This window comes from Stegodyphus dumicola, chromosome 5 (assembly GCF_044657685.1).
Source record: "Stegodyphus dumicola isolate Sdum_Otavi_A_Nest chromosome 5, ASM4465768v1".
Taxonomy (NCBI): domain Eukaryota; kingdom Metazoa; phylum Arthropoda; class Arachnida; order Araneae; family Eresidae; genus Stegodyphus; species Stegodyphus dumicola.
In genome coordinates this window covers 186,007,556-186,030,328 of record NC_140772.1, presented here as the reverse complement: position 1 = coordinate 186,030,328, position 22,773 = coordinate 186,007,556, and the positions used below count along the sequence as shown (strand labels likewise).

Genomic DNA, 22,773 nt, shown 5'->3' with positions numbered 1-22,773 from the left:
AAAGTAATTTTCTACCAAACATAAAATTTACATGAATTAAAATCAATCTTTTTTGCAATTTGAATCTGTGTTTTTTTTTTTTTTCTTTTCTTTTTTGAAAACTTATTTAGACTTGTTAAATTAATAATAATACAAAAACAAATCTAATTAACCATTTTTAAAAAACTTTTGTTTTATTCTAAACTAATTGTTATATCCAGGTTATTTATATGCAGTTATTTGTAACATGATTATGCTGTAAATTGCACAGAAAAATATAAGGGGGGTCAAAGAAGGAAACTGTTTTTTCTCAGAGGGATCTATGCAAGAAAAGGGATGGGAATCTCTGCTTTAAATAACTGGTGATCTTTTCTAGTTATATAAATCACAATCCTCAACATGTGCCATTCGGATCTGAAGGTTGAGATGGGGAGATGGTGCTTCAGTTCAAAAGACATACAAATGATTTCTTTATAGTAAAGCCAGCAAATGTTAAAAGCTCATTAATAATGTTATTTTATAGTAAGCATGTAATATTTACATGGATCATGTGTCATTTACAAATTAAATTAAAAACTTATATTTTTCAATTAAAATCCTATATTCTAATGATATGCAGCATTTTTTATTCCCAATACTTTTGTGCAGGCCATGTGTGCAAAATTTAAAAATTTCAGTTTTGTAGGATGTGAAATTTCTTTTTAGACAAGACACTGAAAATGATAATTATTTCTGTTAGTAATATATTAATATGGTAAAACTTACTTTGATCGCATCTCCAACAGACCGGCTTCTGAAATGTTTCCTCCGCGGTTCACATATGATTTCAATATTATTTTCTTTCTGAAACTTTAAAGATCCATATGTCAGTTGATTTAACTGATAATTAAATGTTTATTAAAAAATTTTACAATAGAATTAAAAGTAAAATAGCAAATCATAAGAAATCTAATGACAGAAAAATGTATATTCTAATGAAAAAGCAATATTTCATTACAAGAGAATTATTAAAAAGTTTTAATTAACAGAGGGCACCCTTTTATACTTACAATGCCTACCCATAAAGTAAACTGACAAATAAAATAAAAAATGGTAAAATGTGTGTAAAAAAAGTGAAAGAATAAATAAAAGTTTAGAAAGAGTGACATCTCAAGTCTTGCTAAAGATAGTTAAACTGGTTATTTTGCCGTTTGCATATTCAAATAGCAATTATTTGCATTTACTTAGAAGACATTGTACGAAAAAATTTACTTTGATGTGGTTGGTTTTAACATCAAATTAGATTAATCTGCTACTGAAACATCGAGATGATTTGAATAATATATGGTGATGCATCCTCATCAAGAATACAAGTGCTTGAGTGATACAACTGCTCTAAATGTGGGTGAAAAAGCACTGAAGACGAATCAAAGAGAGGGTGCTCTTCAGTTTCACAGAATGGGAAAAATATGTTGTTTGATGATAGCTGATAGATGTGTAGCTGCTAAGCAAATTTCAGGCATGCTTGGAATAAAAGAGAGCTATAGATAACTTTTAATTGAAAATTTGAAAATGAAGAAAGTTTGTGCTTAATTTGTACCTTGGATTTTGACAGAACAGTAGAAAGAAGGCAGAAAAGCTTGTTGACTACTATTGCAAGACAAGACAACAATTTCTGAAAGTATATTATAGCGAGAAATAAAACCTGAAGAACTCAGAAACAAAACAAAACAAAAAAAAAAAAAAAAAAAAAAAAAAAGGAGTCTCTTCCCTCCACTAAAAACAAGCACAGATGTCAGAATCAAGCACTGAGGTTGCAGTTTTTGAATTACAAAGGACTTAACTCACCACGAATTTGTCCCTAAAAATCTATTAATCAGTATTTTTATAAGAAGATGATTTTTCAAGTAAGAAACAGAATAAGGTGAGTTAAGAAGAAATTTTTTTGATCCTGGACAATAGTTTCTTGTGCATGATAATGCTAAGTCCCATAGAGTGTTATCTGTACAACAATAACTTGCTAAGCATTAAACTGCAATTCATCTACCATATTCTTCGGACTCACCGTTAGATGATTTTTCCCCTTTTCCGAATCTTAGGATGGCTAGGAAAAGATGGAGATTTAAAAACAATCACAAACATTAAAACAAACGTTATATGTATTTTGAGAACAGTTAATTCCAATGCCTATAAACAGTGTTTTGATTGAAATTCTAAAAAAATTGTATATACTTTTCTGGCAATTGCTTTGAAGAAAAAAATTTTGTTTGAAGCATACTCATCTTTTTCTTATTTATAAGAACTTATTCAGCTACTTTATGGTTACATCTTGTAGAAATGCAAATTTTTTACGTCCTATTTAATGAGATAGCTATATTCCAGTTCAATTAAAATTCTATAAAATTCAGAAACTAAATCTTATAGATTAATTATACCTTTTTGACGAACTTTCTTTTTCTTGCAGAATTAGGCATGGCTTCTATATAAGCTTTCAACTCTGACAATGCTTTATTAGTGTAATCAGCAGAATCTGGTTGAACTAAGTTGCTTCTTTCACAGAATGTGATCATGGTCTTGATGGGATCACTCTAATATAAATTTCCATTACATTTATACATTATAGAATTTATAGGAAAATGCATTTGCTAAAATTATTTCTTTAGTTTATGTTAAATATAATTATAAGATAATAAATAAGGTTATAAATAAATACCAGATACGTGATAATAAAAAAGAATAATAAATGATATATGATAATAATAAAAGAGATAATAAAGAATAAATACGGTTTAATAAATGAGATATTTTCACAAGACCACAAAACATGCACAAATAGACAAATAATATATATTTGCAAATCTACAAGAATATTCCTAAAAGTATTCTGAATTCCAAATTTTTTTTTAGAAATTTAATAAATCAAATTCAGTTAATACAATACTTCTAGGAACATCATACAATGCTCATGCTAACCAGTATTTATAAAAGCCAAGAAAAATTTTGATTTGTTGCATTTTAATTAGTCAGATTAATGAACAAATTAATATAACTTTAAAACCTCTGATTAACAAATTTACCTCATGATTTTCAGATTGCAATGGGCCTTCATATGACATCTCCTTTAAGTAGATTAAAACGTCCTGTACAAGTTCTTGGGGAGGGTCAAAAAGAACCGTAGCATTATCAATTAGAAATGTAATACATTTAACCATGCGAGGAAAATTCTGTTTGAAATCTGCTGGTAACATCTGTATAAAAGATTAAAAAAATCATAATCAAAATCATATAAATTTAAAAAAATCATTTAGCATTCTCACATCACACCAAAAAGAATGCTACAAAGAAGTTTGCACCTTTCTTTGGCAACCTGATGTAAAACTGATTTTGTTTCAAAGTAATGACTTTGTCAAAAAGTCATCACTTTTGTCAGTAACAGGATCTTACAGCATGAACATAAACCAAAATAATAGAAAGTGGAATGGAAAATTCCTAAACTGAAATCAATGTTTAAAAGGAACAAATTCTGAGCCAGCAGATGCCATAAAAAAGAAAACATTATATGCCTTGAAAAAGCTGATAAAATTGATTTGTTTCACACAGGGATGTGGAATTGGTAGGGAAAATGACCGACTCCTGGAATTTTAATGACTCTGACCCTGACTGCCTCATATATATATATATATGTAAATATATATGCATGGGTTACATCCTATTTTTTTTAATATAAAAGAAGTAATAAATGTTACAGAAAAAAAATTGATGGCATATCAAATTATTTATATTAATTAGCATTTATTACAAAAATGAAAAACTGGCATTAGTTATTTCTAAGAAACAGTATAGCTTCAGTAAGATCTTTGTTGGAGGCCCATAGATCCGATTTGATAAACTTCAGAACTGAGAAGAGTCTTTCCAAACTAACTTGAGTAGGTGGAAGAGCTATTACTGATAAAGCTACTTCTTTTAAGTTTTCAGGATAGATTTTTATAAGTTCTAAAAGAGGTGTCTTGCAAGCGCAATCATATTTCTCGATTTCTTCAAAGGCCGTGTAGAAATCTTGTTTGTATTTTTTAATTTTTATATCTAAAGGCTCTTGGTTTTTTATTTTCATTTGCTTTACCTTAGCCTTTTCAATATTATCCAAAAAGATTTCTTAAAATCTAATTCATCACTAGAAGAGAATGATAGACTCATTGCAATGTCTGCAGTTTGACTGTCCTGATTCAAATTCTCCAATTGTTCTGAGAATAATTTCATTCTTAATGAAAGTTCATAGATAACTTTTTTTTGCCTTTTTAATTTGTTCATCATCCAAGAAAATTTGGTGTTTCAGGTTGATGTCTTTAGGGAAGGGAAGTCTATGTGGAGGATTTTCTAAGAGAAACTAGCTTGTATTTACATTACACATGGGAAAAACTAACCATGTAGCTATCCCATTCATTGTGATTGAAGCCAGGTCAAATTTCCAGTATTCTGTGGCTGTAATCCCTTGATCACTGGTGGGTTTTGAACAGCAAAAAAGACAACAATGATGCATAATTATGACTGAGAAACATGTTAAAGACACAAGCTACAAAACTATCATATAAATAAATAAAGTGAGTTATTGCATTGGTCTCATTATTTAATAGACATACTTTAGACATTTCATGAGTACTCCATAAGACTAACTGGAACAGGAACACACCAATGTAAAATTTAAAAGATACTTGCACATTATCCTATCAACCATGAAACTGTTGCCAAGCTGCACAATTTAGAGTCAATTATGGATAAGCATGATTTTTAATGTTTATGCTTTCGCTTTATATAATACTGTTTAATTATCCATAAGCCATCTTTTATTTTTATGAACAAGGACACAAATTAACACTGTTATTGCTATATTTTTCTCTTGCATTTTGAAAGAAATGATTAAAATTTGGGATCTGACTTTTAATCATTGACTACAGAACAGTAAGGAGTGCATTTTTTTCAAAGTTATGTGAGCCTGACATAAAAAATTTTCGTTGTGATGGAGATGATATGGCGAGCTGAATATGCGCAAAAAACATTAATAGATGTGCAGGAAGTTTGTACTAAGAACAAAGAGCTTCCAGTAAAATTAGAGGGCATAACAAAATAGTAGAAATCGATGAAAGTCTTTCTACAAAGCAGGTCAAATACTGATTGTTTATTAAATAAAGAGTCATTAGTTCCTCCAGAATTCTGCAGGAATGATTAGCACAACTTTTCAGTTTTCATGTTTTGATGGTAGATACCTTTCATAGTGGATGGGATAACATGCAAATACCATTTAAAGTAAAGCAAAACAGCAACTTTAATTTGGTGCAGATTTTGAATTAATTCTATTGATTTTGAGGGCAAACTGAAACAGATCTCTTTTATACAGTAAGGAAAGGGAATTTTTTGTTCTTTTTATTTATTTATTTATTTTATTTTAATTTTTATTTTTTTTTTTGATCCTCAAACTGAAAGCAATTTCTTGAAAATGCCAATTAGCAAGGGGGGAAAAAATCAGACTGAAGAGAAACATGCTAATATAAAATTTAAATTTAAGCAAAACATGCCTTCTTAAAAAGAAAACACATTTTTGCTCTTTCCAAATTTTTTTGAAGTTTTAAAGAAAATTGCCATTACAAGAAGTTACTGAAAATTTTTATTACAAAACAGCATATTTAGTTTGCAAAATCACATAACATCACATTACAATACAGAATTAAAAAAAAAAAAAAAAAAAAAAAAAAAAAAAAAAAAAAAAAACACTTTATATAAGAAGTGATAGTACTGGAACATTTTTCTTTACTGTTGTCATTCCAATTGGAAAATTGAACTGTTGCCACTCACATTTTAATAATATTGTTGCCGTTCAATCTTACATAATAATTAAATAAAAATTACCCTCAACAACTTCCATTAATTTTCATTTATGGAATTCAAAAAGTCAAATTATATTACTATTATTTATGATTTTATTTTATACTTAATTTAATAAAGTTTTTAATATACTATACATTCTTAAATTTATTAAACTTAATTTTACCTAATGGTTTTGCAACGTGTTTACTTCTCTTATAAAACATTCAGTTGTTAATTTAACTGCACTATAATTATCAATATTGAAATTCATTACAATCATCCTATTAATTATTTCTTTCAAAAAAGCTTAAAAAATATATCAGTTCTTTAACATAATCTGCTGCCACTCAGCTTTTGTTGTCAACAAAGCAACTATCGGTTGTTTCCCATACTCCAACTCACAAGACTTCAAGATGTAAAATCATATACCCGTATTATTTCTTTATCACCTGCATAATAAACATCACTGAAGTCTTTTAATTTTTTAGTTTAAGTAATATAGTTCTTAAAACACTTATAGTGAAGGCCCTTTTTAAAAATCCATTGTGATTATTTGACAAATAGAAATATAATCTACTAACAGTAATGATAGAAACTTCAGTAAATTTTTAACTTTTTTACTTGTATTAAATTTTTTGAAATCAAATCCGGCTACTAAATGTTTTTATATACAATTTATAACTGTGTAACTTGTTGTTAGGTAATAAAATTTATTAACAGAATGATACTGCATCATTATTGTATTATGTTATAAAGTAACAATGCTATAAGAGAGAGGGTTTATTCATAAATAGTTTTGCATTCTATTAATATTAAAAGTAACTGTTTCTTTACAAACAAAACTGATACAATAGTACCAAACTGAATTACAGTAATCAAAAATATTTTGGCAAATATAATTATATTAAAGGGTTAGCCTAGATGACTGATTTCTATTTTTTAAATTTTACTTCAAAATGACAAATAAGGCATTTATTAAAAAGAAAAAAAAAAAAAAAAAAGTGTTTAAAAGATTTTGTGGTAAGATCCTAGTATATGATATGGGCTTGACATGATTTTGAAAACTGTTGCCAAGACCAATGGCCTGTTTACTACTCATCATAATGTCGCCAAATCCCATGTGTACCATATAATAGGAATAAAGCAGTTTCATTTTATATGAGAATGGGAAGGTATTTTCTTTTGTTCAACATGCACTGCACATGCGAATCTCTTGATTCTCAAGATTACTGGAAACTAAAAGTTTCTGGGAACTTGCTTTGCCTTTCTAAAAGACAATTCGATTGGAACTGCAAAAATGGGCTCTATACCAGCTGCCAGAATGATGCTCCCATGATACATAACTCACCAAGAAAGTGATTGCTTCCAACGTTGGCGTAAAAAATTGCTTTTGGAGGGGGTAGCAGTATGAAATTCAACAATTTTTCCAGATTTTGACTAAAATAAAATTTCCCAACTTTCCTCCAATTTTTTAACCCCTTAACAGCCGTGGAAATGTACAAGATTCATTTCCCAGTGCCACGGTTTTCACACAGGCACGCGTAGTCATGCAATGTATTGGGAGGGGGGAAATAAGTGCAAGTTTTACTTTCACAAAATAAAGAATAAAAGAGAAAAATGAATGCACAAAATTTAATGTTTGAGTAAAAGTATAATAAAAACGATGTTTTTATAATAAAAAAGATCCCTAAAATGGATTTTTGATCAATTTATTTTTAGACCAGTAAAGTGTAATACAGTCAAAAGTCATTAATCCGGACTCGTCGGGACTTCGGCGATTCCGGATTATAGATCATCAGTTTAAATCTGGTAAGATGGCATGCAGAAATTATGAGGGTTGGAACTTTAATAGTGGCAACACAGCTGAAAAAACACTACGCATCAAAACCAAAGAATATCGCGTATACCATACCTTACCTCTCAGCAAAAACACTTGTCCTGCCTACGTCACGCGCATGCGGAGTGACGCGAAGAACGAATCCTTGTATTAGCTCGCGGTCTAAAGTAAGTGTTGTCAAGATGTTTTTAAAACAAGATCAACGATGTTGAATAAAAATTGAATGTGCCAGAGGTCGTACAACACGACAGTGTCATCAAGGGCTTCAAGAGGCTTGCGGGGAATCTGCATTGCCTTACAGAACCGTAGCAAGATGGGTGAAAGCATTCAATGAAAGACGCCAAAAATTGGTAGACATGCTGTGGCCAGGTTGTCCGAGTGTCAGCGATGCAGACGTGCAAGCTGTTGCCGCTCTAATGGACAGTGATCGCCGCCAGATGATTCGTCAGCTGGCCAGACAAACAGGATTAGCACATACGACTGTGCTGCACATTCTGAAGGAACGCCTGTCCATGAGAAAAATTGCTTCACGATGGGTTCCACATCAATTGACGGAAATGCAGAAATGGCTACGATACGATGCTGCCCGAACCTACCTGGAGCGCTATGAGCGCGAAGGAGATGCTTTTTTACGCTGGATGAGACTTGGGCCCAATCGCACCAGCCAGAACTGAAACGCCAATCAAACGAATGGCATCATCACGGGTCACCACGACGTTCGAAATTTCGTCAGAACCACAGCAATGTGAAAGTTATGGTGATTCTCGTGTACGACTGTGATGGTGTCATCCTAACGCATACCGTTCCCCCACAGCAGACCGTCACTGCGCAGTATTACTGCTCATATTTGGAGCACAATCTCCAACCAGCTTTGAGAAAAAAACGGCGACACTTTCTGCAGAATGCTTCTCTCATTTTGCATGACAATGCTCGGCCGCATGCAGCGCAAGCTGTCACTGATTTGTTCAAGCGATGGGGCTGGGAAGTGCTTTACCGTCCACCATACTCCCCAGATCTAAGCCTTTGTGACTATGACTTAATTCTTAAGATGAAGGAACCACTTCGTGGCACTCGCTTCCAAACTGTTCCTGAGGTTCTTGCGGCAGTAGACCGGTCCATTCAAACTATCAACAAGACAGGCGCTGCTACAGGTATTCTGCGACTTCCACATCGTTGGAAACGGGTTGTACACAATGCTGGCTACTATATTGAAGGACTGTAAAACATGGTGACATGAATCACTTTTGTATTCCTTGTAAATAAATAGTTGCCACTATTAAAGTTCCAACCCTCGTATAAAATTAAAAATATGAAACCTTAATTTATGAAATAAAGAACAATTATGATCTAAAGGGTATCAAAATTTACGAAAAGAAAAAGCTTAGTATTGATTTGCTTACTTTATTAAACATTTCTTTCAACGCACGCATAGTCGAAATTAGAAAATTGCAACCAGAAAACTACTTGATGTGTATTCATGATATTTATAATGACGAGGAATTTGATTTAAATCATATCAAAGACAGAGTACATCGAGACGAAATACTATATTTAGTAAGGAATTATAAGCCAAATAAAATAAAAACATCTGCTCTGAAGATAAGGATAGTGCTGACAGATCAACTTCAAATTCATTGCGCGCCGCGGCGTTCTCCCCCCCCCGGCCAAACAGCAGCGTGAAATTGATAAACAGATTTTGGATTTCGAAACATACTTTCGCTTTGTAGAGATCCTTTACATATTAGTTAATATATATCGGAAATTCTATTTGTCATAATCGAAAGTTCAAGCTTACTTTTATAAAATTGCTCTAACAGTCTGCAAAAAATAATAAGCCGGATCCAATTCGAAGATTAAGGAACAACGCAATCTGCAATATTAACTGAATTAGATAATTTTAGCTTAGCTTAAACCGTCCATTATACATTAAACGTGCATGCATAAACATATTATGCGCATGCGTCAACGCGAAGCATGCACAGAAAGTTTGTAGCTTTGAGGTCCGGATTATAGATCATTCCGGACTATGGGTGTCCGAATTAATGACTTTTGACTGCATCAGGTTTCAGTGTTATACCTTGTGAAATCAGTATGCCTAAGAAAACATATATTTCTTCTGAACTGGTTGAATGCCACGATTTTGTTCTTGATTTTTCATTTGCAAGGTGTTGGTTTATATACTCGTCCACAAAACGGTTAGTTTCAGTAACAATATGAAGCACGAGCAGTTCATCAAAAAATAATTCAAAAAAGATAAATGGGTTTGAAACATCCATTATCTTTCTTTATTCCTGGAACCTGCTTTAAAAAGGAAATGAAAATGGACGACACAGAATAAAAAAGATATGTTTTACTCAAACAACACCAGCCAATACCCCGCAGTCATTACTTTCACCACTTTAGACACATCCCTCTCTCCAATTTCTCCCCACACTACTCTGAAATAGTATCCTCCTTCGCATACTTTGTCAAGGTCATTGTGGTGTTGCATTCCAAAGCTTTGCGAATAATTTCCGGGGTAGCAGCGCAAAGCAAATGATAGTATTTTGGAAGGGTGTATATATACACCCGGGGCAGTTAAAGCATCGGCTGAGCAAGGCTTTGGTATATATGCCCACGGCAGTTAAGGGGTTAAGTCAATTTTTGAATTCTCTGACTTTTCCCGGTTTTTCAGGTAGCATGCCAACCTTGATATTTTAAATCAATCATTCCTGATACCTTTTTATTATAGCAGCATAAAATACAATGAAAATAGTTTTATACTCACTTTCCTAGGACAAATTATATGAGGTGCAAATAAGGTAGCAAGATTTTCAGATGTCATCTTGTTTTTTTCCTGAGCGTTTTGTATTTGATTCAACAAAAGGAGCAAATATTTCAGGAGACAGTAATTGTCAGGAGGTAGTAATAAAAGTAGAAGTTTAGTTGCCTTTAGCTGCCTTTCATATATAGTTTTCGCTTGACTAGATGACGTGCTGTTAAGATTCATATCTAAAATAAAATTAAATCAAACCATATTTGAGAACAATAACATGTGAAAAATCCTATTTGTTTTAGCTGTGGTTACATAATAATGAATGAACATGTTTTGGCCAAAGCATTTCTTAAGGAATTAACCAATTACTCTAATTTCCATAAACAGTGACTAGCCAGCAACAAACTCCTAATATTTTCTTTGGTATAACTTGCAATTACGTCTAACTATTGCAGCTATGTGTAATCATAGCCATTTTCTTAGGATCAGTGGCTTTAATTTAATTTTATTTGTTTGATTTATTTAGAAAATTTTAGTTTTATAACCATTTATTTCTTGAATTTACTAAATGAATTTTCTCTCTAACTCTCATACAATGAAACTAAACTTCACAAAATCACATTATGGAAGTGATTATTCATATTACAGAAGGAATAAAGCAGAAAACATAGATTAAAATAAAGAATTAGTTTGAAGAAAGTAGACCATATTTATATTGGCCATATAATTTATTAACTTCTGGTGCTCAAATGATTGCACATAGTTGCAACAACCAGACATAGTTGAAAAATTATCCTAACAGCATAATAGAAACGATAAGTATAATTTCTTACATAACTACACATTTAATCAAATTAATAAAATATAAAGCATAATATCATGATAAGGATTAAAAGTTAAAAAAAAACTTGCATAAGTTTTTAATATTCTAAACCCTATTAACTTTTTAAGCATAATTATTTTGAATGCTATCATATTTCCTCATGGTAGAATACATATTAATTGTAAAATATTACTAATACTAAGCAAAATAAATACCTGTGATTTGGCAGTGTGCAGAATAATGAGCCTCTGACAGCAATGGTTCAGGTAATTCAGCCAAAAAACTTTTTAACACACACGCACAGTCATGAACAGTGTAAGCACAAGCACTAAAATCAATATTTTCTCCCAGCCTAAGTAACATTTTAAGTTCATTCTGCCTAGCAAAACTTCCCGTTTTGCGAAACAAACCTTCTTTATGGACATCTGAAAGAAAAACTGAACTGAAACAACACAGTAGCATATTGATAAATTAATATCAAGTGAGACTGTTTTCTTGCTATTAATAAGTGTTAAGATTTTCAGCATAAACATTAATTTTAATGAATTGATTTTAATAGATCTACAAATATATAACTCAGTAATTATTGTTTAATCAGTTTCCTAAAACTAGTTAGAAATGACATGCTAAGTAAAGTGAAAAGTGAAAGGGAATAAAATAATCAATATTAAACATAATACCAAATTTACTTTTGTTCAGCTAAAGCATTTTTAGTAATTGAACAATACTGCTGCCCTCAACAGAAATCACCAAATCCAGAGAAATTCAAGTCATTAATGCTTTAAAAATTGACATAAAATGCAGTGTATTAAGATGAAAACATTAAAGGGAAAATTAAGATACGAGATAGGACTTGAGAGATTTATTTATAAAATGAAATATGCTGTTGTTAGATATGGGTTTATTGGAAAGATCAATCCAAACATATAGAACAGCTCAAGTATCACACAAGAACAGTGATATATAATAAAAAAGGAAGAAACATTTAAAGTAAGAATCAGAATAAATGAACATGGGAACAAAAATAAAAAGTTAAAAATTTAAACAAGGAAAGGAGATATAGTCTTTAAAAGGAGTTTATGAAAGCTCTGGCATTCCAGCATAGTTTACTAATCTTACCACATTTCTGAGACTCTTTATCTAGTTCTGTGCATATAAGAAGATGCTCTGCAATCATGATGCCCTAATCGCAAATTTGGCATATACTAGATGGAAGGAGCAAATTTTATTAAGATGATGTGACATGTTTGCAGTCTGAAGTTTGCCACAGCCTCTTTATGGGGTTTTTGACAAAACGTTTTTCATGCATCTTGAATGTTAGCCTAGGATTTGCCTGTTGATTTTGCTGCCTGGTCAGATTTAAGAGTATCCATTAATTTCTCAAAAATATGTTTTTTAAGTGACTCTGGAGGAAGTGGTTTGCTGTCTTGTGGCTCAAGTGTTCCTCTCTTGGCTAGTGAGTCTGCCTTTCTGTTACTGGCAAGGGCAATGTTACTCACGTCTGTGATATCCTTAATTCACACGTGCTTCATGGTTGTGCTAAATGAGTAACAGCTATGGCTAAGGTGGCTCAGCGTAAAGCATAAAATGAAATATAGTAATAAATAGAATTCATCATCTACTGAACAAGGAATAATTTTACTGATTTAGAAAACTTATAAGGAAATCAAATTCTTCAACTATGAAAAAAATTTCAATAATTACAACAAAGAAAAATTTAATTCCATACTCAAGTTGCCACATTAATAAGTAAATGATTTGTGGAATCTTTTTTTTTTTTTTTTGCATAAGTATAATGTTTAGATGGTGCAATGTATCTGCAAGATACTTTTCTGTATTCAAGTAAATGGAGAAAAGTATCTGGGCAACTGAAGGTTGAAAGCAAAATTTTAAAATCATTCCTAAATTAACTAAAATACAGGTTGGTCATAAAATAACTTGATCAACTAACAGCCATCTTAGGAGTACTGAAACTTAAGCTGATAAGTACAGCGAATATATAACATGCGTTCATTGTACATAAAAACAAAAGTAAAATGAATGTGCTATAGCTAATGCAACTGTATCACAAAAATTTCCAGTAAAAATACTGGTACTTCTCAATGGCATGAGATAAAAAACAGCACAAAACACTGGAAAATGTACATAGAATGAAAAAGCAAGAGGTATAGATATTTAATCAAAAATGAGAAAAGTGGGATATAAGCTAATCAGTACCTGTAAAAGAATACTTGTATAATATTATGGATGATATGGCAGTGAAGTTTACTATTCCCTTCCCCCCCCAAAAAAAATTTATTACTACAACTGTAACAGCATTTAGACTAAAACGCATTTCCCATTTCTTTTTGTATTGGTTATACATATCAAAGAAAAGAAGGTGGGTGATTTTTGAAGTAACATTGTGACGAACTAGCACTGTTGCATTACATGAACAGTTGTAATGCTGTGGCATCATTATGCAAGTATAATCAGATCCTTAATTTATACAGGGATCTGTGTTGAAGGCAAGCTATTCATAACCAATGGATGTATTGGCATCAGAAATATTGCTTATGTTTAAAAAAAAATATTGAGTGATAGGAGATTTAAAAAAGTCAGAAAATAACAGCAAAACTGGATCTATCTAAAACAGTGGTATTCAAATTTATAGAAGTGTCACTCTATAAAAATATAAATAAGCCCAATTAGAACATTGATCCTTAGTTATACTATACCATCAATTCAAATTCTTTAGGATTTTTATCCACCTTGCATTCACACTATAAATTTTGGGGACTCCAAATGGGGTTGAGATCCATAGTTTGAATATCACTGATCTAAAACAATTGCTTTATGCATTCTACATGAACAAAATCTCTGCAAAGTAGGTACCCTGATTTCATAGCAAAGTGTAATTTACTGTAAGCAATTGTTGCAGCTTTACAGTGCAAATATGAGAAATATTTACAGTTGGTAATAACTGATAATAAAACAATGATCTTACACTATGATCCTCTATAAAAGAGAGAACCAAGGGGAAGGAGGGATAAAAGTGAAGCACCATCAACAAAAAGATAAGAGCTACCATTTTTTAGGACGGTCAAGACATTTTGATAGACTTGAAAGAAATACAGCCATTAGCAGGGAATATTATACAATGAAATTAAGGAATATTCAGCTACTAGTTCATTTTCTTATTAAGCTGACAGATCCCATTTATAAGACTGACTAAAGACCCTGTTGCTACCACAGAAATGTGACTTGTCGGGCATCTCCAAAGTGCATGACAATCACTTCTCTGTATGCATACATTTCATTGGTCGTCATCTATCCAGATAGTTCTTGTAAATATCAAACATTATTTCTTTTCAGTAATCCATGATTAAAACAACTTTTATTTTTTCATATGTTTCTGCATTTCCATTTTATGTTTCACCATACATGAAATGAAAATGGTTATTTTTGTTATGTTTTCTCACCCTTAAAGCTATAAGCATCAATTCTGTTAAATGCTGTATGTAAACTGTTTTGCATTTTTTAATTCTTAGAATGGAAGAAGGAGAAGGGTTATAAAGATAATAAGAAAATTAGATACTCCCTTATTACAAAGGTCCCCAACCTTATTTGTGACTTTAGGATTATGCCAAGATTGCACCTATGATTTCGCCAAGCTCCTGAAGCAGGAATGTAAAAATAAATTGCAATATATAACAATAATAACGCATGGTGAAGTATCTCGGTTGGTTAGTGATTCACTCTCGGGACTGCTATAATAAGGAAGTATAAAAAAGTACTGCCTTTGAATTTTTAAGAAAATTATCCCTTCTGATTAGCATAGCGATGAAATACATGACATCACTTTCCTTTCAAGATTTTTTTTTTTTTTTTTTTTTTTTTAATTTTTTTTTTTTTTATGATTTTGATCTGATAGCATAAGATGAAATTTTTTCATTAAATATTTTTGGTATGATTTAGAAATCCAATTTCAGTATCATTTAAAATTAAGAGGCTACTTAATAATATTATGAGAGATTAAATTTTGTCTGCCACTGTTAGTAATAGTATAATAATTTTAAAAATGTTGGCAAAATTTAATAAATAAATTTAAAATCCTAAACAAATTTTAATTTCTGGTCTATTCAATAGTGTGAAACTGGAAATTTTGCAATGATTAGTTTGATCACCAAGATAGAATATAGCGGAAGAAATCAACGCTCATCAAAAACATGTATATTGGAAGAGTCACCATGGAATATTATTTCATCATGCCAAATATTTATATGAAAAGAATTCCATAAAAACTTTCTCATTAGAAAGAGATTAAAAATAAATTCTAAATTTGTTCCAAATAAATAAAAAAAGAAAAATCAAGCTATAGTAATGAGATGCTTTTCATGCAGCATAACTGATAAGCATCTATAAATTTTTTATCGGCACATGTACAGATTTTATCATGCAGAGAAACAGAAAAAGGCATTTTTAATGCAGAAATACTATATATGATAACGACTTAAAATAAATATATATAATGCCTTTTAGACGTTTAATGCTAATATATATAAAATGTAAAAGAAAGTAAGAATGATTTCAGATTTAACAAGGGGGAGGGGAAGATGCTTTTAAAAATGATTAAATCACTGACATTAATTAAATGGCAAAAGTTTTTATAATGTTCCTATTGAGTAAGTATCAATGTTTAAAATCTATGATAATCATGAAATAATATCACTCGTTATTCATTTTTTCAGTAAACCAGGAAATAAATAGAAGCTATTATATTTAATATTTTATATTCAATTAACAAATTATACATTTTTATGTGATAAAGAAAACCACCTTCTAATGGTGATCTTTTTATCAGGTTTTGTTGCATTGAAAAAGGAGTTTTTGCTGCATAATATATGATATTTAAAAATATTTTTTCATTTTTATTTCTGTACATTTAAGCTTGCTATTGATAATGACAGAACATTCTGCTTATTGAAATCAGGCTGGTAAAATTCTCTTACTTTATAGTTTAATAGCTATTAAAATTACCCATTAGTATATACGGCTAATCTTTGGAATATGGTAACAGGTAGTTTGGCGACATTTTGGTAAGGCGATAAAGGTTACTAGATAGGACTTTAGCAGCGTACATGGATAAAGTCAAGAGTGCGCAATGCCATTTTTGTGCAATTCTGGGATTTTTTTTAAGGGAAAATAGGTCGATGTGTACATGGATGATACCGTGTATGTGCAATTCTTATAAACGTGGCAAGTAGTGGGCGATTCTGCACTTTCTCCCAATTTCGCACCTAATCTTCGTCATGATTAAGCACTTTTGTTCCATTAAAGTTCTAGCATAAGTGTAATTCGGCTAGCAGATTGTTGGAAAAAAAAAAAAAAAAAACTAGCAGGTTGCTGTAGCAGGGTTAGTTGCCAAATTTTCGCCAAAAAATCGCCAAGTTACCATAATCCGAAGATTAACCGTATATACACCCATGAGAATTTTTCAAAGTTCATTGATGAACAGAAATGGCATTATGTGTTAAAAACATAATAAGACAATTCTTACCTACTAAAAAACATAGTAATGTAAAAATTGCCAAATTTCGCAAAGGAAGTTGTATTAATATGCAAGTGCCTATTTATGGAATAAAAATAATAGAAAGATATTTTCACTTGTTATCAACACATATTAAAACTCTTTCTCATAAATCTGATAGGAAACCTAGTGACTGCATTGTCTGGTCAAGATACAAATATTAACATTAAAAAAATGTTTGTATCTGACTCTGATGCAAATATTTTTTAATGTTTGTATCTGGCCCTGATACAAATATTTTTAAATATTAAACTAGTTGTGAATTCAAGGCTTTCCTTCACATAAAGTATGCATTGGTTCTTCATCTTTCTAAACAGATGGAAAAGGCATTTTCTTTTAAAATAAAGAAAACATCATGAATTTTTTTATTGCCTTAATATTTCAAAAGATTGTTTAGATTTTGAGCCTGGCACAAAAAATTCAAAAATGACTAGAAAGAAACAAGGGTGATAGTTAAATATTTAAAGGTTGTTAATGGCAATGTTGAAAAAAAAAAAAAAAAAAAAAAAAAAAAAAAAAAAAAAAAAAAAAAGAGTATAATATATACAACCACAAATAAAATTTTGAGCATACTGAACTTATCAACATACACTTGAGAAGCAGAGTATATAAATTGTTTAAAATGTTTTGCTGTTAAGTACCTTATTATGTAATTAAATTTTATAACATTAAACAAGTTCATTTACTATTTTAAAAAACAAATTGCTAATATATTTGTTTAATTTCAAACATTAATGATACATATGAACTTTAATTTTAAAATAAAATTAAGCAAACACATTTAAGAGAAATGACATTCACTTACTTATTTCTCTGCCTAAAAATTCAATAATCTGGTAGACATGAGAAATAGTTTCTTGATTTAATGGCATTGTTTCTAATACAGGCTTTTCTAAAAGAATTGGAATACAAATAATTATATTTCAACATAGATTTTAAAACCCTAAATGACTTCTAAAATAATGTTTATTATCAGTCTCAGAAAATCAAATAAAAATTAATATATTTTTCCCCCTAATACAAAATTCTCGCTACTAATCCATTGAACATTCATTTATTTTCAGATACAACTTTGACCTTACCAGATGTTATATTAAATAAACAAGTTCATAAGGTCACACAATAATAAACATATATAATAGCGTAACGTGAAGAAATATTTCATCTCAAGTCTAACAACTATATGGATGAAACATGCTTTAACCCACACTCTTGTTGTTGCTTTAACTAAATGATGTATGTACGTGAGCCTGCGTGATTTTTAAAATTTGCACCAAAAGTTTGGGTTAAAGCACATTTTCACCTAAGTATACATATCTGAAAAAAGTAAGTACTTCCTGAAAAAGATATTTTAACAATATGATGAACTTTTATGAATTAATTTGATTGGCTAGCTCTATGAGCATTTATCACAGTTTTGTGAAATGTCCTTTTATCCACCTGCCACAAGCATCCTTTCATAAATATCAAATGAGTTGTGTTTGGGCAATTAAAAGAATATGATTACATATTATTGACATTTTGAGGGGAACCACTTTTTTTCAGGCTGTACAGCATCAAAAATACATGCCATCTTATAGGGAGTTGAACCAAATGCTACTCATCATATTATTGCAAAAGATTGTTTCTTGCCTTTGTAACTCGCAAACTTGCTTCTTTCCTATTACATCTAGCAAATTCAGGGATACATTTGAGAATAATTTTTAAACAATAAAGTATTAAAAGAAATAATTTGCCTACCTTTCAAAACATTTTGAGAAAAGAATTTCCTTTCTCATGTTTTAATAGGTTGCATGAAAACTCAGCCCTCAGAATGTTGGCAAACTCTTAATACATTGTTTTTAACTTTATGAAACCTAAAGTCTTTCAATATTTTGCATAAAAACAGTGATTCTGAGATCATCATGCCAAAGTCTCATTTTCTGATAGTTTTTCACATTATGTATCCATATAGCTTCTGTGGGTGGTATATACATTCATTTTATGCCCTTATTCACAAACTCAGGTAGAGAATAAAATTTCTTGGAAGAATGCAATAGCTTCATTCCTTTGATATTGAATTGAAAACTGCTATCATTTTGAACAACCCCCCTGCCCCCCACACACAAAAAAAGAAAGATTTCATAAAATCATCAAACTTTGTTTATAAATATGCACATACATTTTACAAGCATAAACTGAAAAATCTCATATGCACTTTTTTTTTTTTTTTTTTTTCCCAATGAGAATAGAAGAATATAATGAGAAAAAGTTTTACTTGGTTTTGGGTTTGCTATATATTTTTACAACTAATTTTTGGTAAAAAATTGACAGGTACCCATATATTTATATGTGTAATAAAAATAAATTCAATTTTATCTTTCACAACATCATGGGAAAAGAATTTCATAAAGGGGTCCTTCATATATGGGATGGATTCTATTAATGCGAATTCAGCTGAATGCCATTTATGAACTACACACATTTTGCAGAAAGCTGCTAATCTGACATAAATCAGAACTTCTGATAAATAATATACACAAGCTTTCTGATTCAGTACATTTTAGTATATCAAACTTGCAGAGTCAAAAAGCATAATGTGACAAATAAATTATGAATGAAAAACATAATAAATGACATTTATATGACTAGAAATGAATAAGTAATCACTCATTAACTTATTTACAATAAGGATCAAATATAATTAAATACAAAAGTTGGGAAACATTTCTTAAATCACAAAAAGTTGACATTAAATAAATACCAATAAAAGGCAATAAAATAACTTTTACAATTATATCACAGTTTTTACGTCTAATTTGTCTTAATATATACGAATCAAGTACATAAAAGGTGATGCTACACATTTTACAGTCATACCTTTCAGAAGCCGACTTAAATAACCTCGGTTCTTTTTCTTTCCATTGCCTCTATCCATTAAAGCTGAAAATTCATCATCGTGAAGGTCTAGTGTGAAAGTTAAATGCATACGGCATAATTCCACTAATTTCTCAGGTTTGAATTGTTGAAGTTTCAAGATTTCTTCCATTATTTATACTCCTGAAAATTTTCAAAATCGGAAAATAATTTAAATAGCTACATTAAAATATAAGGTTATAAATAACAGGTGATAAATTTTATTATGAAATACTTCATTTCATAAGTCTCGCCTCTGAGCTGAAAAAGTAGCTTGATAAAAAAATTCAAAATAACACTTTTATGAATGCATGTCGTAATGCCGAAAGAAGAGCCAAATGCATGCAAGTAATTATTTTAAATGAGTTGTCTAAAAAAGACAAAATGCCAATTTTGAGATTCAAGTATCAAGAATACCATTTCAAAAGCCATTTAAAATTTAATTTTTACATATCAAATTGCCTAAACGGTAAACAAATGCATGTTTTGAAACTATATTATTAAATGCAAACAAAAATAAAAACGGTCAACATACTTTTAAATTACATAATCTTTTGAATTATGTTGTTCGTCAAAGCGGAAAAAGCTCCTTTTAAGAGCAATTTTAATTCACATGGCGTAAAACACTGCTATACAAACAAAAACAGTATAAACCTACGATACGAAATTAAATCATCCGCTGTGCTCTACATAATTTTATTGGCTTTTACGTCTGGCAGGCGCTGTTGCCATTCATTAAAAATCAAATGTTTGATACATTTTTTGAGTCTAAGGTGGAAAAGCTTTTGAGTATTTTCGCTATGAGATCTGAACAAATCTATAGGGATATTCCTCGGAATTCTTCCAAATATAGAAATGGCAATAATAAAATCGAGAAACTTAGAATTAAGTAACAATTTTAATGGAAATATTTCAGCAGATATGAATAATTTCGAACAACTCCGAAGATTCATTTTTATTGTTTTGAATATTTTAAACTCTATTTATTACTTACGTAATTTTAATTATGAATTATTCCATATAATTGTTCTGCACAAGTTTATGAAATTAACTAATACCAAACAATATTTTCGTACTGGATTTTTAATAAATCAAATTTTATTGCGTTTTTAAGTTATTGAGTACTGGAGCCAAAAGGAATTACGTTTTTTTGCAATTGCTGAAGCTCAATCATATTGGCTTATTTACGAAATGTTTATGCATGGGATTGATTTTATGAGCTATGTACGTAACATCATGACAGGCATCATTTGGTAAAGTGCGGTTACTTCAATCTGCTGATCTGCATGTACTTATCTGTTATTAATCGCAATATTGGTCGCATACCCTTCCTTTACAGTTTAGTGTTTTCTATTATTCGAAAAAATTCGACAATTTCAGCAATGGATCCTGCCGAACAAGCGAAGAAAGCTGCTGCGTGCAAAGCTGTTGATGATCATATAAAGGTTAATCTTAAATTTTAACTTATCAGAAAGATCGCTTTTCTAATCACAGTCTAAGTTGATGAAATTAATGCCATAAATTGAAAATTTTGAGTATATAAAATAATTCTATTGCATGAAAAATGTGCTTTGCAAAAATGTTGTGTTAATGGAATGCTATATTTCATTTTCGTTTCCGTGATAGTAGAATAAAATCATTAAATCCTAGGTTTGTTGTCATCAGGAGGTGACCTTAAAATCTCTGTTTAGCATTTATTATCATATTATAAAATTCCATAAAATTTAATTCTATTCTCATTTGGAATATGTAAATTTTGATTAACTTTTGGGGGAAAGTGTAGAATCGCCCACAGCTTGGTGCGTTTTTAAGAATTGCACATACTCAGTATCCATGTACACATTAACCTATTTTCACTTCAAAAAAAAAAAAAAACACCCAGAATTGTACAAAAATGGCACTGCGCACACCCTTGACTTTATCTATGTACACATCAACCTATTTTCACTTAAAAAGTAAAAGAAAATTGACAAAAATCCAATGGTTTTTATCCGTGTAAAAAGCGCCAAACAAATAAGTCGGTGATTCTGCACTTTATCCAAGGCATATCTGTTTTTTTTCTTATAGTGGAATAGAGTAATGTTTATTTTTTGCTAGGATAATCAAAATGGAAAAATATATTAAAAGGTGCCCCTTGGTGAAAATTAAAAGAATACTACAGTCAAAAGTCGTTAATCCGGACCTCAAAGCTACAAACTTTCTGCGAATGCATCAGCGCAAAATGCGTTCACGCATGCGCATATGCCTTTACGCATGCGCAAAATACGCTTATGCATGTGCATTTAATGTATAACGGACGGTATAAGCTAAGCTAAAATTATCTAATTATCTATTTCAGTTAATGTTGCAGATAGCGTTGTTCCTTAATCTTCGAATTGGATCCAGCTTATTATTTTTTGCAGACTGTTAGAGCAATTTTATAAAAGTAAGCTTGAACTTTCGATTGTGTCAAATAGAATTTCCGATGCTGGATACTGCCAAAGGATCTACAAAACGAAAGAATGTTTCGATGTTCATCAAACAAAAAGTGGAATTGCTGCAAAAAATGTATAAAAAGTCATATAATTTGTTTCTCTAACCATTCTGAAATCTGTTTATCAATTTCATGCTGCTCTGCGTGGGAGGTGAACGTCGCGCCGCACAATGAACTGGAAGTTGATCTGTCAGCACTATCCTTATCTTCAGGGCAGGTGTTTTTATTTTATTCGGCTTATAGTTCATTACTAAATGTAGTATTTCATCTCGATGTACTCTGTCTTTGATAGGATTTAAATCAAATTCATTATAAATATCACGAATACACATCAAATAGTTTTCTGGTTGCAATTTTCTAATTTCGACTATGCGTAATGTATGCTTTACACATGTGCACGTTGAAAGAAATGTTTAATAAAGTAAACAAATAAATATTAAGCGGTTGATCTTTACATTATGGTAACTTGGCGATTTTTTGGCGAAAATTTGGCGACCAACTCTCCTACAGCAACCCTCTATTTTTTTTTTCCCGCCGCCATTTTGTCTTCACGAAGTAAAGACATGTTTCTTTTCTTTTTATCTCCTGAACACTTCTTCCAACA

General features: G+C 30.6%; 2 protein-coding genes across 4 annotated transcripts in view; one reads left to right on the top strand and one right to left on the bottom strand.

Moving 5' to 3' along the window:
- The window catches only part of RhoGAP54D (Rho GTPase activating protein at 54D), a 33,898-nt gene extending 13,481 nt beyond the window's left edge, over positions 1 to 20,417 (bottom strand). The window contains exons 1-8 of one of the 3 annotated variants that reach the window (XM_035378007.2): positions 20,232 to 20,415; positions 19,661 to 19,840; positions 17,607 to 17,693; positions 11,448 to 11,657; positions 10,422 to 10,645; positions 3,036 to 3,206; positions 2,394 to 2,546; positions 745 to 828 (exon numbers count right to left, since the gene is read on the bottom strand). In XM_035378007.2, the coding sequence (XP_035233898.1) occupies positions 745 to 828; positions 2,394 to 2,546; positions 3,036 to 3,206; positions 10,422 to 10,645; positions 11,448 to 11,657; positions 17,607 to 17,693; positions 19,661 to 19,829 (1,098 nt within the window). In that variant the 5' untranslated portion in view covers positions 19,830 to 19,840; positions 20,232 to 20,415. Of the gene's footprint in view, positions 1 to 744; positions 829 to 2,393; positions 2,547 to 3,035; positions 3,207 to 10,421; positions 10,646 to 11,447; positions 11,658 to 17,606; positions 17,694 to 19,660; positions 19,841 to 20,231 lie in introns of all 3 variants that reach the window. The other 2 variants (XM_085817448.1, XM_035378011.2) reach the window with 2 other exon arrangements.
- A 361-nt stretch (positions 20,418 to 20,778) lies between these two features.
- Rpi (Ribose-5-phosphate isomerase) overlaps positions 20,779 to 22,773 on the top strand; it is a 54,602-nt gene continuing 52,607 nt past the window's right edge. The window contains exon 1 of the mRNA XM_035377982.2: positions 20,779 to 21,141. Coding sequence (XP_035233873.1) covers positions 20,983 to 21,141 — 159 coding nt within the window. The 5' untranslated portion in view covers positions 20,779 to 20,982. The remainder of the gene's footprint in view (positions 21,142 to 22,773) is intronic.